Consider the following 19,056-nt stretch of genomic DNA (forward strand, 5'->3'; position numbering starts at 1 on the left):
AGCAGTACAGCTAGGGAGGAGGACCCTAAACAGCACAAGTCCGTTCTAGTTAGTTTCCAATTTGCCAGTGTGCCTATCTTTTCTGAAAGCCAGGTCTCACTTCTTAATCTCCTTTCAGTGGACTATCCCAGATGCATGAGCCGAGAAACATACCTGTTACAGTCTTCCATCAAGAATTCTTGGCGGGCAGCCGTGACTTACGCCTTTAGTCCCAGATTGGGTTGCATTTGGGGGAATTTACACTCAACTCTGTAGCCATAATCCTGTATGAGGATGACCTCCTTTTTACTGCCTCAGAGGATACCAGCCCCAAACCAGGCTATACGGACTTTAAACTTTGTAGCTCAGTCTGTATGCACACACACATGTGTGTGTCCTGAACTAACTATGTAAACCAGGCTGGCTTCAAACTCAGAGATCCACCTGTCTCTGCCTCCAAAAAGTACTGAACTTTAAGGTGTGCATCACCCTGCCTGGCCTCTTTGTAGCTCAAAAAGAACACAAAATTTCTAGGAGAAAAACTCAAATTGTGAGACCAAAAGAGTTCAACCTTCATTTGGCCCTAGGATATCTGCATTCCCCCCCCCCCCCAACTAAAAGATAGATTTGGGATTTTCTGGGACTAACTGGATACTGGCATGGGTTGTTACAGTATTTAAACAAATGTCCAGGCCCGTCTGTGAGAAACTAAGTGAGGGTCCCAAGCCCATACCATTTGTAATGAGGGACTAAGGAACAATCTTTTGTTAGGCTTAAGAAAGCCCTAGCATTGGGGCCATATGTATAGCTTTCAACTATACATTACCAAACAGTAGGGTTGATAACAATTCTCATTTGACCATTGGGTGGTACATAGCATACCTGTCTGGACAACTGACCCCAGTATCTCCAGGGATTGACAATGACTCTTTGATCTCCCATTACTATCTGTATAGCCCTTCCTAAAAACTTGATCTCTTTGGCTATCAGGTAAACTCCTCCGATATCAGTTTTTCTTAAATAGAACCTAGAATTGGCAAGGAAGTAAATTGTTCTACTGAGTAAATACATACTTTCCTGGTGTTACATGTTCCTGCTACTATCCAGAAGGAAAGAGGTTTGCTAAACTCCAAGAGCAATTCTATCAAATACTGACCACAGATTTTGTCTCTCATACGTGCCATCCAGAAACTCTCCAGTGTTGTTACGTCTGCTACAGGGGACACTAAAAGGATGGCTCACTTGTTGAAGGAGGGAATAAACTATGTCACTAGACTACCAAGGTCTCAGCTATGATGTCTAATTTTTGTTAACCCCTTTCCCTTCTGTCAGTCTCATGGATCCCTCGTGAGCCTCGGTCTGCACCTAAGGCAGTGGAAAAAGCAATTGTGAAAGGGTCCCTCTGTAATCTTGAAGGATGGCTGCATGCAGAATCCTTGACCCTGTTCTCCAAGTATTCAATGGAAGCTTGTAACAGAGCTCTCTGATACTTTGGTTGGACAAGGTCAGAAGAAACATACAATCACCTCTTCTCAGGAAAAGGATTCTTCCAGTCTGCTCCTGAGTTTATGATGGGTAAAATCCTGCACAAGGTTGCACTCCAGATATGTGGTGCTGAAACGGATGAGACAAGGCTTTGTGTGCTCTCAGAAACCTGGAACCCAGGTTCCAGGAGCTGCATGGCATGTACTTCAGACATGGTCACTACCCTAAGACAGATTTGGAGGATGTAGTTCACCAAATCTTGCCAAGTCTTCAACTGCCTATTTCATGGATATCCTCACTGAATCAACTAAAGGCTTTCCGGCCTGTGCTGAAAGACTTTCGAAGTAACCAAGGCACCCTCACAAGCAATTTTGAACTCCCTCAGAATCTGCAGGTGTTTCAAATCATGACTAAGATATTAGGTAGCAAATGCAGCTTGCCCAACTATTGCCCTCAGCAAAGTTTAAATGATAATCCGAAGAAGCTAATAAAGAAAACCTCCGTGCCACTTTCTAGTGCCGTGACAAAATACGATGACCAGGAAAACGTAGAAATAGTTTAATGGGGGTTTACCGTTTCAGAGGGTGAGTCCAGGGCCATCAAGTATGACTCATCTGAGTAAGCAGGGATAGTGTAAAGCCATGAGCAAGTGAGGTAAAAACCGTGGCCTAGGGCTGGAACATGCCTGTGTGTTAGCAACCTTTACCATGAATCACAAATGCTTCTGAAGTCAAAGGCAACATGTTTAATATACTCTAGGCCTTCACTGGAGTTAGATACTAACTTCCCAAACTTTGTTTCATTCATATCCGGGATCCTTCCCGCTGTTCCCAGGTCATGCCAGGTATTGGCTGGTTGGATCTGGTGGATTTGGCCACTACCAAAGAAAAAGAACCCAGAACTAGCCCCGCCCTCGCCCCGCCCCTGCCTAGGGTCCTAGCGCGAGGACCCCTGAGAAGCTGTTCAAGGCTGAGCCTGACTCAGTTCCCTCTGTGGTCCACATGGACAGTTTTTTCGACCTCCGTGTGCCCTGAATGGTGATCCTCGAGTCTCAGCTCACCTCTCTGAGCTGATGATGGACATCTGACGAGGCGCGGTTGTAGCCCGTCGCTGCAGGCGGTGAGGAAGGCGGTTCCAGAGACAGGCAGAGTCGCTGCTCCGGCTCCAACATGGCGGCGGCCGTACGCGCTGCGGGCTGTCTCCCCGCACTGTGTAGCGCGCCGGCAGGTGAGCCTTGGGACCCGGACTGAAAGCGTGCGCAGGCAGGGGTCATTTTCTCGGGTCTGTGAGGTCCAGGCTCTAGGAACGCGAGAAGTCGTCGGGCCTCTGATCCCGTTCTCCCATTCGGGTCGGGCCAGCTGTGTGACCTTGCGCGCCTTTTCTCCCTCTCTGGTCGCTGGGCTTGAGATTATAAGTAGACTGGGCAGTGTGCTTTCAGCCGGGGAAACCGCTCGGGTCCAGTCTGTGAGGAGGAGCGAATGTAGCAAGCATCGCCTGTGGTTCATAGGGTGATGTCAATCCCTGTTTCGAGTCAGAGTGCCTCCAGCGAAGCTCAAAACTAAAAGACTAACATAACAGACTTTAGCGCTGGACAGTGTGCTCAAAGGTCCAACTCCTGACAGTTTATTTTGTTGCAATATTTGACCTGAGATCGCTTGACAGAGTGACTTGAGCATTTGTTTGTTTTGCCTGCGTTGAAACCATCTCATTAAGGCCTCTGTTGATAGTGAGTTGTAACATTCACAAGCGCTTACCCGTGTGCCTGAAACAATCTTAAACTATTTATGATTTTATCCCTCCATACTTTCTTCACGGTGCCTTGATGATTCTGTTGTATTCTCATACCACTCCACCCCCACCTGCCTTTTCGTTTTTGAGACAAGGTCTCACTATGGTCTCAAGTTTTTAAGCCTCCTGTCTCAGCTCCTAAACACTGGAGTTACAGATGTTTACTATAAGACTCCTCCTCATTATTGTCTTAATGATGAGGGAATTACAGCACACAGAGATGAGAAACTTGCTCACAGGTTCATATTTAAAATTTTACACTCACAATGCCTTGCTTCAAGTTCCATCCCCGTCTCTCTTGAGCCCCTCTCCTGTGATCATCTGAAGTGTACATTTCAGTGTTTTGTTTCAGTGTTTTGTAGATGGTGCATCTGTCATCACAGTCAGTTTGAGAACATTTTCATTACTCCAAAAGAAAAAAACTACCTTTTAACTGTTGCCCCAACCCTATCTCTTACTAGCCCTCAACACTAGGCAACTACTGATCTATTTCCCATCTGTCCATAGCTTGCCTGTTCTGGGCATCTGGTCTCTGTGATTGGCATCTGCCAATAGCGCAGTGTTGTCAGGATTTGTCCATGCTGTGACATACCAGTCCCATGTTGCTTGTGAGCCAATAATACTCTTAGGTGCATACAGCACATTTTGTGAATCCATTCATCGGCGGATGAACATTTGGTGGATAGGACTGATGTTAAAGCATTTGTATGCTGTGCTTCTGTCTGTGCCCATATCTGTCCTTGTGTGTGTATTTCCTGAGTGGAATTGCTGGTTGAAGTGATAGTTCCAGTGAAGCTGTGGTGGTGGTAGTGAGTGTCGGAGGTGGGCTATGAGGCTTTATAGGCTGCCCTCCTTTTCTGGTCACCTGCCTCCTGGGTGTGGGCGTGGTTCTCTGCACTCCTGACATCCTTGCTTGCTGCCCTGACTTCTCCATGATGCCTTTATCTCTGTGAGACCTGAGCCCAAATAAACACTTTCTCCCCTAAGTGGCTTATGCCAGGATATTTTATCACAGAAACAAGAAGTAAAGTTTTGGTTGTTTGAGACATGTCTCAACAGCTTGCCCAGGCTGTTGAAATCACTCTCCAGTCCATGCTGTGTTTGAACTTTCCATCCTTCTGTCTTAGTTTCTCTAATAGTTGAGTCTGTGAACCAGTACCAACCGGCCTAACTTCATGTTCATCTTCAGTTGGGTTGACTTTTTATTATTGAATTGGATTCTTTGCATTCTAGATTCTATTCTAGAAATAGGTCTCTTGTCAGATATATAATTTGCAAGAAAAAAAGTATTTTTGGAGACAGACTCCCACTGTGTAGTCCTGGCTGTCTTGAAACTCACTATGTAGACAAGGTTGGTTTCGGATTCACAGAGATTACCCTGTCTCTGCTTCCAGACCAGGATAAAAGGCATGTGCACCATGAATAAACATTTTTTACCCCATTTTGCATGTTGACTTTTAAGACCTCCCTCCCCTACCAAGGTTCTCACTATGAATTAGTCTAGCCACAAACTCACAGTGATTCTCCTGCCTCAGCTTCTCAAATGCTGGGATGTACTATTATGCCTGACATTAATAGTGTCTTTGAAACACAAGTTTTTGTTTTTGAGCTTCTAGGGCCTAGTGCACGCCAGGTAAGTGCTGTGCCAGGTAAGTGCTGTACCGCCGATCCGTTTCCAGCATTGAACACGGTTTGAAATTTTGATTGTCTCATTCATCTCTTTTCCCCCTCCCCTTTGGGTGCTTTCAGTGTTATATCTAAGAAACCTTTGCCAAGTCCAAGGTTGTGATCATTTACCCCTGTTTTCTTTTAAGAGATCTATATTTTGGGGCTGGGGATTTAGCTCAGTGGTAGAGCGCTTGCCTAGGAAGCGCAAGGCCCTGGGTTCGGTCCCCAGCTCCGAAAAAAAGAACCAAAAAAAAAAAAAAAAAAAAAAAAGAGAGATCTATATTTTTGCTGTTACTTTTGGCCTCTGGCTGATTTGGGTATTAGTTTTTATATATGATTTGAGGCAGAGCTACACTTCATTTCAGATGGATTTTACTGCCCCGCTGTCTTCATATATGAGTTTTCTGAGCACTGCTGTCAGAGTCTATTCTAGAACACCACACTAAGTGAGGGCTGGCGGGCACCAGAGGGAGCAGGAGTGGGGATCTTGGAGGCTTCACCTGAGCTGTTGAAAGAGACCCCTGCCCCCGTCAACACACACCTTCTACTCACCTAAGATAGGGAACCTCCAGAGGACAGCATGAGGATTCTTCCGAAGTTTGCCTTAGTGTTGTTGGGGTTATTTGCACGAGTTATGTAGCTCAGAAGGACCAGCAAGGACGGCACGGGGTGCAGGTGACATCCAAGAGACTTCCACAAGGCTTGGAAGCTGCATGGGTTTGAGGGTGAAAAGGTGGAGATTAGGTGATGTGTCAGCTACTTGTAAGTGTCCTTGGAGCCGAGAGATGGCTTACTGGTTGCCTTAATCCTTCTGTTCTGTGGGTGCTAATATCTTTTTTTTTTTTTTTTTGGTTCTTTTTTTTTGGAGCTGGGGACCGAACCCAGGGCCTTGCGCTTCCTAGGTAAGCGCTCTACCACTGAGCTAAATCCCCAGCCCCGGGTGCTAATATCTTATGGGAATTACCTGTTACAATGTTCCACCTTGTGTAGAAAAGTATCTTTAAACACTTTTTTCTCCCAATTTACAGGTCATTTCCTGTCTAGGCAGCTCTCTTTAAACACCTTTCCAGTAGCAGCCACTTCCTTTTTGGCAGCGAAGACAGCTTTCAGCCATGGTAAGGTTCTACTGCTTCTCTGTTCTATTAATGTTTATTTACTATGCAGTAGTTTTGTTCCAAGGTTCTAAGAGAGGGTGGCCATTTAGGGGTCCTGGAAGACAGTTATACATGTATCAGCTTTCCTCCCTAGAGGCAACTGTAGTTACACTCTCTTGTATGTGCTGCTGGGGTATGTAAGCTACACTGGCAGACACACCTGCTTTGTTTCTAAGCGTGAAACAGGATATCCTGCATACCCTGGGATTTTGCTCCACGTGGACATTTGCAGATCAGCACACATCCCCTGTTGCACACAGCAGAGGGCTCTGTTTTCCCATAGTAGGCTTTGAGCTTATGGCTACTGCAGAGAGGTGCCGCATCCATTGTGAGGAGGAGATACAGCTTCTGTAACCAGCATAGATATTTAGGTTGTTTTGCTTTGAAGCTGTCTCAGATTTTGATTTTTTTTTTAAATAGATTTCTCAGTGTTTATGTGTCGTGACTGGAGGTAGGGGTAGGTCTGTACCATGTGTGAAGGTGCCTAAGGGGAGCAGAAGCATAGGTTCCCTGGAGGAAGACTTGTAAGTGGTTGTGAGACATCTGAATGGGGTGCTGGGAACCCAACCTGGATTCTTTTCAAGAGCAGCGCATGCTCTTAACTGCTGAGCCATCCCTCCAAACCCCAAAAACACAATTCTTAAAAAGGCAAGATAGTGGTGATTTAATCATTTTTTAAAAAACTGTGTGTGTGTGTGTATATACACATTCTACCACGTATGAAGAAGCCAGAGGACAGTTCGTAGGAGTTGGCACTCTTACCTCATGTGTTCGTGAGGTCAAATTCAGGTTGTCCGGCTTGTTAGCCGGTGCCTTTAACTGCCCAAGCATCTCATCAGCTCTTAGTGACTTGTTTTTATTAGTATGATTAGTATATTAGTATGATTCGTGTGAAATGGTGCTAGCAGTGCTTCTCTACAGCCACGGGGCATCTAACACATAGCTTCATTCTGTCTGCCTGTAGGCTCTTTGTCACCAAGGGAAACAAGACACAACCACTGTCTGACCAGCTTGAGCCATGCACTGCAGACACAGTGCTGCATTTCCTCTCCCAGCAACTGGACGGGCCAGCAGTACAGACCCTACAGCTTCTTCACCAAATGTAAGTAGGGTGGTAAACTTTTCTTTTCTTGGAACCAGAAAACAGGTGTTTGTGCCTTTATTTTTCTTCTTAAATAGAAATTTTAATGACTAGTTTATAATATCCTATTAAACTAAAAGCATTCCTTGATATACCCCAAGAATTATCTACATGCCATCAACTGTACAATTGGTAACAAATTTGCTCTGAATGCTGGGGAGTGTAGCTCAGCAGTAAACATTTGTCTAGGAAATGTAAGGCCCTTCATTTGGGGCACCTGAGGTCTAAGTGATATTGGATCATGGCCCAAGACTCTGATGATCTAGAAGAAAAAAATATATATAGGTGCTCTTTTTTGTGGCACCTCCTAGGTGGTGACTGTGTCAAGGCGGAGCTGTCTGTCTCCTTTCCAGCCATCATCTCTCAGAAGCTCACCGAAGTGGATGATGAACACCACGCTTTGTACTTTCTCTGAGAGCAGATGGCCACAGAAGTAGCTGCTGATGCTCTGGGTGAAAGGTGGAAGGGTTTTGTGGTCTGAATTAGTGTTGGAAATGACAAGCAGTATTTTCCCGTGAATCGAGGACTTGACACTCAGCACAACTCACCAGTCAAGGGCATCCTTGTTACAGACCAAGGAGAACTGGAGCGATATAATAAATGTGTGTTCAAAGACATACTGTGGGTGCCAGGCTGGGTGGTTTCATCTCGGTCATCGTTTTAAAATGTAGAGAAGGATATCCCCTGACTGACAGACTCCTGCACCTCATGAGTTGGTGCTCAGAAGAGCTCACATGAAATGAAAGCTTTTCAGTCTTTAAAGAAGCCCCCAATATGTTGTCAGGAAGCGTTAAAAAAAGAAGGGAAGAAGCCCAGGACCAGGGCACCCAGGGTTCAGCATCTTGTCACTCCATGTGTCCTGCAACACAGACGCCAGCCTTTGCTCTGGAAAATCAGTGCAAAATGAGAAAAATGAGGAGGCTGTAGGACACGCTAAACTTTTGACTAAGAGAATGGAGGAAGCCAAAGAAAAATGCCCCAAACAGACTGTCAAGAGATATGGGCTATTTTCGCTGAGGGCTTCTACTTACCTGTTCAGTCAAAAATAAGTCTAATTTAAGAGTAACAAATTAATGGTCAGATTTTGGATCTCAAAATGAAAAAAGCCAAGCCAACCATTGGCTCCTTTCAGTTGTTTCTTAGCAGAGCAGACAGACTGATCAGGGAAAGGTAATTTTACGTAACACTATTTGTGGACACCATTCCTATTTGCAATGGTGTTGCTGGTCTGGAACTTGCCATTTAGGCTAGGCTGGCCAGCAAGCCCCAGGCTCCACCTTGTCTGCTCCATCTCCAGTGCTGGGATTGCTGCATGTGCTACCTACCATGCCTGGCTGTTTTTACATGGTTCTGGGATCAGATTTGTGTCTTTGTGCTTGCAAAGCAAGCGCTTTACCTACTAAGCCATCCTACCATCCCTGGCTTCAACTTTTTTATTAAATAAGCTGGTAAAGGAATAAAATAGTTAAAAAAATAGTTGGTGAGTCAGAAAGATGAGCTTTAAATACCAATAAAATACAATAAGGATCAACATAAAAAAATCTAGGCATATACAAGTATTGATGTGAGATTCAGGATTGAAATAGATGTTGGGACTTTTGAAACTGACCAGTGGAAATATATCAGCAGTACTATAGTGTAGGTGTATTAAAGACAATGTGGAGTCAAGAAGAAACACACATGAAACGCTGGGATATCTGTGTTTTCATATCTGGTTTGAAAGAAACAGATGTTAAGATATTGGTAGAAGGGCAGAACAAACTGTCTGTAGAGGCATTAGTTCCTCTGTGTAGGAAAGTGTCCTAGTCAGTCTTCTCAGTTTGAAACAGCCTAGTACCATCTCAGGAAAACCTCAAGTCAGATTGGCTGTGGACAGTCTGTGGGGCTATTGTATTTGTTAATTGGTGTAGCAGGGCCTCACACACTGGGAAGCACCAGGGCTGGGTAGGTGGTCCTGGGCTGTGTAAGAAATCAGAGTAAGCCCAAGGCTGCCATCAGGCCAGCAAGCAGTGTTCCTCCATGGCATGTGCTTCAAGGTGACACTTACATTCTTGCCCGACCTCCTTCAGTGATGGACTATGAACTAGATCTGTGAGCTACACAAAGGTGATCTTCTCCTAAGTTCCTAATCCAGCCGCAGAGAAAGATACTTACTGATTACTCCAGCGGAGTAATTAATGTGGAGGAAGAGAACAGGGAAACACCCTAAGTCATAGCTGACCAAACAGAGGCTGGTAAAGACCTGGGCTCAAGTGTCGGCTGTCTTTTGTGAGGAGTAAAAGCATTGTCTCTTCTTGGGCTCTCCAAATGTAACTGTGTGGTACACAAAGAGTGACTTTGCTGCTTTTCTAATGTCACTGCAAGGGTATACATGAAGAACTTCTGGCTTGTTCATTCAACAGAGACTGTAGAATTGCTTTTAGAATGCAGAATTTAAGTCAGCAGACCTGTTTCGTTGCAGTGACTGCAGAAGAACTCTGGAAAGGTGCACTAGCAGAGACTGGAGCTGGAGCAAGGAAAGGCAGAGGCAAAAGGACAAAGAAGAAGAAGAAGAAGGATTTGAACAAAGGCCAGATTATTGGTGAAGGTAACTCACATTTAGAACATCTAATCCCATGTTTTTTATATCCCAGGCTGACCTTGAACTCATGATCCTCCTGCCTTAGTCTCCCTGAAAGTAGGATTACAGGTCTGTGCCAGAACACCTAGCTAATAAGCTGACCTTTGTTTTTTAGAATTAGAAAAGGACATGTATATCTTGCCAGTTAAAAAAAAAAAAAAGCAAGAATTGCAGAGAAAGTTGGACCCCTTTTCAGCGCCCCTAAATGCCTTTCTAAAGATAACTTAATTATGCTGTATGCTGTGCAGAGGTGAGTTTTGACATACTCCAGAGTTACCTGGGAAGAGTCTCTGGTTGTCTAGGTCTAGTTGGCCTGTGGGCATGTTTGTGGGGTGCTGTCTTGCCTGTCAGTTGATGTGGGTAGACAGCCTAAAAGTAGGAGGCACTATTCTTTGGGTTTGGTTCCTGGACTGTATGAAAAAGGAGAAAGTGCGCTGTGTCTGCTCTTGACTGTGGCTGTGGCTCGATGCATCTTTGACGTCCTGCAGTGATGGACGGGAACTTGACTCTGAGTTAACGTAAATCTTCCTGTGAGTTGCTTTCATCAGAGTATTTTATCATAGTAGAAAAGGAAATAGGATATACCGTCTTAAAATCTGCTTGTTTTGGCCAATAGTAGGTCTTGGAAATCAGTCGACGCCCAACCTTCGACAGTGACTTTGTTCTGTGGATTCCACACAGTATTTCCTACATACCAGCTGTGCCTCGCCTGGACACTTAGAAAGCGCTATTTTGGCTTTCACAGTAACAGTTCAGTCGATATGCTTGTCCAGGCCCAAGTATGCCTTGTCCTGACAATGAGTCTTTCCTTAGGTAGCATGGATACAGGGATTGCATGGATACAGGGATTTATGCATACATTGACAAGTTTGATAGCACAGAGTGACATGCTGAGCAGTCATGTTACTTAAGCTCCACCAGCCTGGGTTATCTGTTCATATCTTGCTTGGCATTTTAATACTAGAAAAATGAATCTTCAATTTCTTATTTGTGAGTGTTTTGAATCTTCAGGGCGTTCTGGTTTCCTGTGGCCTGGTTTGAATGTTCCTCTTATAAAAAGTGGAGTTGTTCAGAACATTGGCCAGCGAAGCAAAGAAGAGCAGCAGAAGGTGGAGGCCGACATGGCTGAGCAGAGGGAAGAGTGGGACCGGAAGAGGAAGATAAAAGTTAAACGGGAGCGCGGCTGGAGTGGGAACACGTGGGGAGGTGTCAGTATTGGCCCCCCAGACCCGGGACCCAATGGAGGTACTGAGCTCCCGTCTTCTTTGCCAGTGACAGTACTAGGGTAGCTTTTGAAATAATTTTATTTACTTTCCTGTTTAAGGTTTTCTTTTTCCTGAAAAGGGTTTGAGCATCTTTGAATAAAACTACTTTATTGTCCAAACTATATGATAGAAAACACTGCCAAGAAGTGTGGATAGAAATTTTCTGTAACAAGAAGTTACACTCGTGCAGTTTGCCTTAACTAAACTCAATGGTTTATTATTTTCTTTTTAAGGAAAACAAAAGCCATGAAAGTAGAAGAGAGAGAGAGATGCTGGGAAGAAGGGTTTCAGGCGAGCATGAGGGGAGTGAGCGTGATTCTTATCCCAGACGTTACACACGTGTAAATTTTCAAAGGATAAAAATGTTTTAAAAAGTGAGAAAATGGAATATGGAGAGTGAGCTGGGAGGCCACAGGCAGGGTGTCAGCAGAGCTAGAGACATGAGTTTTGAGTGGCTAAGTGTGTAGTGCCTTGACTTCTGTCCTGCCATGCCCAATAGTCAGGGTGTGGCCAGAGAGCTGCACTGCAGTATCCAGGGAAGGGAGTGTGGGGAGACGCTTAGGGAGTCTGGAAAATGACAGGCTTCGGTGTCTTGACCCAGTGGCAGATGGGGGTGCAGATGGGGGTCAAAGCTCTGGAGCTGGCGCAGACTCAGAGTGATGAGGAACACTAAGGAGTGGGCAGAGGGTGACCCAGTCATGAATCCAGAGGTAGAACCATCTATTGAGGATGGGGGCTGGGGGTGGTGGTGCAGGATGTAGCCTGAGACGGGTAACAGAGGACCCGAGACTTACTAACATTAGAATCTGTGATGGGCTGCAGCTCCTTGGTAGAAGGCTTGCCTAACAAGTACAAGGCCCTGGTTCAATCTTCATTAATACCCCATCAAAGAAAAATATCTGTGATGGTGCCATGTTGAAATGTGTTAATACTACGGACTCATTTATCTATATGCTTTCTCTTTTTGTAGAAACCTATGAAGACTTTGATACCAGGATTCTTGAGGTAAGCACCCTGCCAAGCCCACAGGAGAGGCTGGGATGTAGGAAGTGGGTGAGGCTAGTGCAAGAAGACTGGGAAGAAAAGCCTTTGATGATGGCAGTGTCTCAGATGCAGAGCTAATCTGGGTAAGAAGATAGCGAAACTCCATGCTACGTTAGTTAGCACAGGCTGTCCTGTTTCCCTTCAGGGGTCCATAGTGAGATCTCATGACAGGGTGACTGACGTCGTGGTTGTTTAAGAACAGATTTGGAGCTTATGTGTACATGTCTCCATCCTAAACTCAGGAAGGGTTAGCAGTTGATCACTGAGTTAGAAACTAGGTGTAGGCAACACTCAGACTGAGGGATAGAGGAGGTGAGCACATCACTGGTACAAAGCCGTTGTGAAGCTGGCTGATTGTCTAGCTTCGCTGGGAAATAAGCTGTGGGCCCTTTCCAGCCCTTGCAACTGAACCCTGCTCAAGTGAGCTTGCAGAGCGCATTGTTGTCTAGTGCTGCACACTTGCTGTTCAGAGGCCTGGGAAGCAGTCGCACGAGCTGTGCTGTGCTGAGCTGAGCATGCGTGTACCGTCCTGCCAGCCCTGCCCCTCGGCAACATTGCTGTTATCCAAGATGGAGTTTGAACACTGACTTCTATTATACGTCAGTAGTTTTTATGTGATTATCCACAAGAGTAGGTGCAACCTCCCTTCCCTTTAATTCCACTTCATAGTAAAGGAGCACCCTGAGCCAGGGGTGTAGCTGCCCTGGGAGTGGTAAAGTGAACAGTTTCATAGTTCTTGGCCTTTAAAACGGGCCAGCTTAAACCAGACAAAACCGCGTGCGTGCGTGCGTGCGTGCGTGCGTGCGTGCGTGCGTGCGTGCGTGCGTGTGTATGTATGTATGTGTGTGTGTGTGTAGTTCATCATAAGCAGCACTACCATTTTTCCTGTTTCCCATTAAGCCTGATCCTTACCTGTCACCCCGTCCTATGCAGTTACTTTTATATGCTGTGTTTTACCATATGTAGATAGGTGGACATCTGTTGCTGGGCTGTCTCCTGCTCACTGATAAGCCATTCTATTTTTATCCAAAGTGTTTGCTTTCCTGTGGCATATTCATGAAAGTAGGCCACTTAGAGTTGCAAAGTTTCAAGTTCCTTTAAACATCTTAGTTGAATCTTCCACTAAGCCTGTGAAATAGAAAGAAAGTCTTACTTCCATTCTCTTCCTGAGGAGATGACTCTTGGGGCAGGTATGGGAGCCTTTGTTTGGAGAAAGTCTGTTGCTTGCCTCGCAGCACAAACTGGTCTCTTTCCAAATCTTCCTAAGGCAATATTGATGAGACATTCGTCTTTCAGGTAAGAAATGTTTTCAATATGACAGCAAAAGAGGGAAGAAAGAAGTCAGTCCGTGTCCTGGTTGCTGTTGGGAATGGAAACGGTGCTGCAGGTAAATGGATGGTGGTGGTTGGGCTTGACCTGGCCTTGCTGAAAAGAGAGTCCCATGTTGCTGGCCAGATCTTTCCTCCTGATTACATCTTTTAGTGGTTTGGGCTTACGGACCCAAATTTTCACTATGTAACAAAACCCAGCACACCTCGTTTGTTACTTTTGCTGCTGGTGCAGGAGTAGGGGAGACTTCTTCAGTAAGGTCACTACCCTTTCAGGTGCTGATAAGGATGTCAGGTCGCCTCCCATCATACCCCTGTCTGACACATCAAGTTTCAGTGATTGACAGCATTCTGTGAGCGCCATACCTTTTAGTTTTGGTTTGCACATCTTTAACTAGGAAGTGTGGGCACAGTTTTGCTTGTTTATTGATCATGACATTTTCTTTTGAGCTTTGCCAGTTCCTGTATTTGGCCTAACTCTGTATTTATAGAGTTTTTCCTACCTGATCAGCATAAGCTTTTTATAAGTTAAAGACATCAGCTCACTGCCTTTCAGATGCTTTGACTTAGTTTTAGTTTCCCTCTTCACAGTGTTAAACCCAGGGATGTTGTAAGCTTTTACATAGCAAACCTGTCACTCTTGCATCACTTCCACCTGTGCTTTGGTTAGAGTCTCTGTTTGGAGATTGTAAATAAATCTGCTCATATTATTCTCTGCGATATGTTTTGTTTTATTTATCTGAAAATTAGAAAATGGAATTTCTCTGTCCGGGTCTCAGGTCTCTTGCGTTTCATGTCTTATGTAAAACCTACAGAGTCACAGTCACTGAACTTCACACTCAGTAGTTGGCAGTGACAGCAGATGCCAGGAGCTTTCCAAGAACCTACGCAAAACTTTACTTAAAATACTCTCGGGTTGAAGGACCACTGATCTCATCTCTGGCTAAATTACAACGTGATTCATCTTGACAGTCCCAGTGAGAGCAGGTTGTCCGTCCGGAGCTCCTCACTGTAGTCTGTTTCCGGGGTGTGCAGGATCATTTGCCTAGTTTTAAAACTGGAGTGCAGGGACTGGCAGGATAGCTCAGGGGTTCAGGTCACTTGCTGCTCTTCCAGAGACTAGTGTTTAGCTCCTGGTGTCTGCATGGCACTCACAATCATTTGTAACTCTAGGTCTAGGGGATCTGACGCCTCTTCTGACCTCCTTGGACTCCTGCATGCATGTAGTTCACAGACATGCACTCACACACATACACAGAAAATTAATTAATTAATAGCCCGGAGCCTTTAATCCCAGAACTCAAGGAGGCAGGGGCAGGCTGATCTCTGAGTTCAAGGCCAGCCTGAGCAGCAGAGTAAGTTCCAGGATAGCCTAGGGTTACACAGAGAAACCCTATTTCACAAAACCAAAATATATAAATAAATTAATAAGCTAAGCTCACTTCACTTCAGTAGAAATTTATTGAAGGCAATGCAGTGCCTCTAATGTTAAATTTTATGAACATATTCAAAAGTGAAATGTTCACAACAGACCAGTAAGGGCCTGTGGCTCTGTGCTTGCTGGTTGTGGGAACAGCTTTTCTGTGGGTGGTGGGAAGATGGAATGCCTGGGAACAGTGGGAGCCCAACTGGGACTGAGGTGGAGAGCCTGTCGTGTGCAGGGCTGTCTATCTCCATGTCTGTGTCTTTTCTTTGAAAGGTTTTGCCGTCGGGAAAGCCGCTGACCGGGCAGACGCTTTCAGAAAGGTGAGTGCTTTCTCTTTGTCTGAGAGAGGGTCCTGCTAGCACCTGAGCAGCTCCAGGCCCTCCTGCCTCTGACTCCAGAGTGGGAGTTCACGAGTGTGTGCTACCACATCCAGCTGCAAACACTTCCTTTTGCTTTTAGTAAAAGAGAATGAGCCTTGCCTACGACCTGGGAACCATAAGAAAATAATTTGTTCTAGAATGTTCTCCTGGGGCTTGCTGTCGATGGTGGTTTATCCCATAGGAAGCCGTTTCTCATGTGCCTGTCACAGGCCTGTGATTGCTGTCTGTGATGAGCCTCCGTGGAGGCTTGTGTTCCAGTGGGCTCTTAAGAGCCACTCAGGAAGTTCACCTCGTGGAGCTGTGAAACTTGCTTGTGTCTTTTGTTGTTTTAAATACTAAAATTTTCATATAGGTAGAATTGCTTGTAATAAAATATTTTATAAAAGATGTTTTTGAACTCCAGCAAGAAGCTCAACGTGGTGATATACCTCTTTAATCCCAGTACTTGAGAGGTTATGGCAGGAGGATTTTGAGTTTAAGAAAATATATAGTGAAACCCTGACTCAAAAACAAATTTTTTTGACGGTGAGGTCTCTCTAAATAGCCCTGGTTATCCTAGAACTTAGTATGTAGACCAGGCTGGCCTTGAATTTCCAGAGATCTGCCTGAATCCGCATCCTGAGTGCTAGGATTAAAAGTGTGTACAACCATTCCCAGTTAGCCAACAAAATAAAAAATATTTTCCTTCCCTCCTTTTTTCTTTTTTAGGCAAAGAACCGAGCGATTCATTATTTGCATTATATAGAACGATATGAAGGACACACAAGTGAGTGGGGGCACTTCTGAGGTCTGCAGGAGTGTATCCATTGCAGACCGTGTCACTAGGTGTTTTTGTGTTCTCCGATATGTATGTGAAAATAGACCTAACCTGGAGGCCACGTTGTCTGTCCTTGGCCTGTGTGCTGCCGGGCCAGTGCCAGGATGGGTGGCTTTGGGATGCTCAGAGGCCGTTGACGCCTCACACCTGAGCCTTCCTGTGTTTGCTTTTACCTCCAGTATTCCATGATATTTCACTAAGATTCAAAAGGACACATATCCGGATGAAGAAACAGCCCAGAGGTAAGCAGCCCTTGCTGTTTGTTGACTACACAGAGAATGGCAGCAGCCCAGGCCTCTGCCCCTTTTTGTCACCTTTCTTAATCTTTTGGAGGCATTCTGTCACCTGAGGTTCCCTCTGCTCTTGGTGGCACAGAGCTGGCCAATATAACCACTAAGCTCTGTCTCCAGATTCTCTCCCGCATTGAGCGCTATCTTCTGTGGGGTCTCTGTTGAAGCACTGAGCGTGCAGAAATGGCTCTTCGCCTCTGTGACCCTGCATCGCCTTTTTTTAGAGAGTTGGTTTAGACACATTTGTTCTCCAGTGTGGAGACCAGAGCCACATAGGAGACAGCGGATGGAGTGAGACCTTCTCCAGGAGGGTTGTTGGGTGTTTCATTTTGATCTTCTTGTAGGTTACGGCCTCCGCTGCCACAGGGCCATTATCACCATCTGCCGCCTCATCGGCATCAAGGACATGTATGCGAAGGTCAATGGGTCCGTGAACATGCTCAACCTCACCCGGGGCCTCTTCCATGGCCTCGCCCGCCAGGTAACCCGGCTGGAAAGGCACAGTGCTAGTTTATGTTCCAGGCTGTGCTGTTGTGGCCTCCTCAGAACCTCTCCAAGTGAGGCAGAGGGAGTCTAAGCCAGGCCCGGGCCTAGTTAGACAACCCAGGGCTCTCATCTGTTAGGAAATACATCCTTGCTTGTTAGTGGTCATAGTTCTACCTAGCTCAGTCAGTGTGAACCCTGCATGGGCAGCACAGACTGATGTGCTCCTCCCAAATGGAGGGGCCCTAGGTGCTTCGCCAAATCCAACAGATAGGATTAAACTAGCGAGCGGGCTTCCTCTTTTCATTTGGCATTTTCATATGATAGACCAAGCATGTTTTATGATAGAACAAGGTGATTACTGACCTTCTAAATGTTGAAGTTTAAACTTGAGGAAGTCCATGAGGCATTTGTTTAAAAGTTGCTTGAGTGGCGCAGTCACTCTGGTGTAGCCATAGAAGCAGAGGGTGCTGTGTCCTCCCAGAGATGGGCCCTGAGTTGCTCTCCAGGGGCCTGGTTCAGGGTCCTTCCACCCTCACAGAGGGGTGGTTTGTAACTGTGAGGCTGGCTGGTAGCCCAGAGACTTTGGCAGGTGCGCCTTCTTCCATATTCGTTTGGTGTGTTGATATTAGGCTGAGGTAAATCTGTGTGGACTCACCCTCCCCGTCTGGCCACACACATTTCCCAAATCAAGTAAAATAATTACTTTACTTTCCCAAGCTGCTAAGGGCTCTTGATGCTGCCTTCCTTCCAGTTGACAAAAGCCCTGATCCTTATATACGTTTCAGGAGGCCTTCACAAATCTAGTCTTTTCTCTGCTTGCTGTCTTCCAGGAAACCCACCAGCATCTGGCTGATAAGAAGGGTCTCCACGTGGTGGAATTCCGGGAGGAATGTGGGCCTCTGCCTATTGTGGTTGCCTCCCCTCATGGGGCCTTGAGTAAGGAGCCTGAGCCCGAACCTGAGGTCCCTGATACCAAACTGGACTGGCAAGACGTAAAGGCCATGCAGGGAATGAAGCGCTCTGTGTGGTTTAACTTAAAGAGGTCGGCCACCTGAACATCCAGCCTGCCCCGCCTGTGCCGGCTGCTGACAGCACCTGAAGACTCCACCCCTCGCCTGGATGTGCTGTCTTTTTTATTTTAAAAAAGTCTAACCTTTGTTTTCAAATAAATAATTATAGACTTGGTTTACTGAGCGCATGGCATATTGCGGTGTGACAGGAAAGTTGCATGCAAATAGCAGGAGCGATTCCTTATTTAAACTAGTAAGGACGAGTGAACTGGAACAGCTGTTGCCGTGACAACTAAAGCTTTACAACTAAAGTAGTAAAGTGTTTACTACTGAGTCATCCAAAAATGAATGCTTTCAACTACATTTTACAGAGAAGTGGGGTAGCCTGACCCACTGAGCCACTCACCTCCAGGCAGACGCCAGCAGTGTGCCGTTTCTGTTCTATAACTTCTGTACCAGGCTGTGGTCTCACCCCTGGCTCTGTTTACTGGTCTCTGGGTGATGGTGATTCCGGTGTGTCTGAAGTTGTCTCCCTGTCACCTTCACTCACAAGCCCCTGAAAGCTAATGGTGTTGTGTCCTCATTGCTTATTGGGTATTGATGCGGCCCATTCAGATCCTTTGCCCACTTAGAAAACTGGGCTATTTGTGCTTTATTATCAGCTATAATTGTTCTTTGTTGTGCATTTAGACACAGCTCTATCATACAGTTGGGTTCTGGGATTTTTGTTGTTTTGTTTTTTGTCTTCTCTGACAGACTTGCCTTACTTACCTTTAATTGGCATTTTTAGGTCATCAGCATATAAAGTGGCTGTTTGCAGTGGTCAATATCTGCCAGTATCAGTTAACTTCCTTGTCTTTTGTAGTTGTTCTAGAGTTTGCTCTGTCTGTTTACAACAGACCCAGGTCTCTCTCCCCTGGGCAGCACCATCCTGCTTTGTAGCCAGTGTAGTCAGGTACCTTACAGTGCTGGAGGCTTGGGTTCCTGTCCTTTCCCTCATGCTCTGCTGCCGTTCATTCATAAACATGAGCAACGCTCGTGGGGTCACCATTTCTATTACGGTTTTGAACAAATATCTGTTAAATCTAATAAGAAAGTTAAAGGGTTTTGTTTTTGTTTTTACTTTTCCTTCTCATCCTTTTTTTTTTAACGGAAGTCTGTGTTTCTGACCCCCA

At 45.6% G+C, this 19,056-nt stretch overlaps 1 protein-coding gene across 1 annotated transcript; it reads left to right on the forward strand.

The window, feature by feature from the left end:
- The first annotated feature begins 2,450 nt into the window (after positions 1-2,450).
- On the forward strand, positions 2,451-18,695 carry Mrps5 (mitochondrial ribosomal protein S5). The gene is made up of 12 exons (NM_001106505.1): positions 2,451-2,691; positions 5,949-6,035; positions 7,039-7,176; positions 9,677-9,802; positions 10,847-11,080; positions 12,071-12,105; positions 13,441-13,531; positions 15,172-15,218; positions 15,987-16,044; positions 16,275-16,337; positions 16,730-16,866; positions 17,702-18,695. Exons 1-12 carry the CDS (start codon positions 2,634-2,636, stop codon positions 17,924-17,926), a joined length of 1,299 nt encoding a protein of 432 aa, NP_001099975.1. The 5' UTR covers positions 2,451-2,633; the 3' UTR covers positions 17,927-18,695.
- Positions 18,696-19,056: the final 361 nt, after the last annotated feature.

This window comes from Rattus norvegicus, chromosome 3 (genome assembly GCF_036323735.1).
Source record: "Rattus norvegicus strain BN/NHsdMcwi chromosome 3, GRCr8, whole genome shotgun sequence".
Lineage (NCBI taxonomy): Eukaryota > Metazoa > Chordata > Mammalia > Rodentia > Muridae > Rattus > Rattus norvegicus.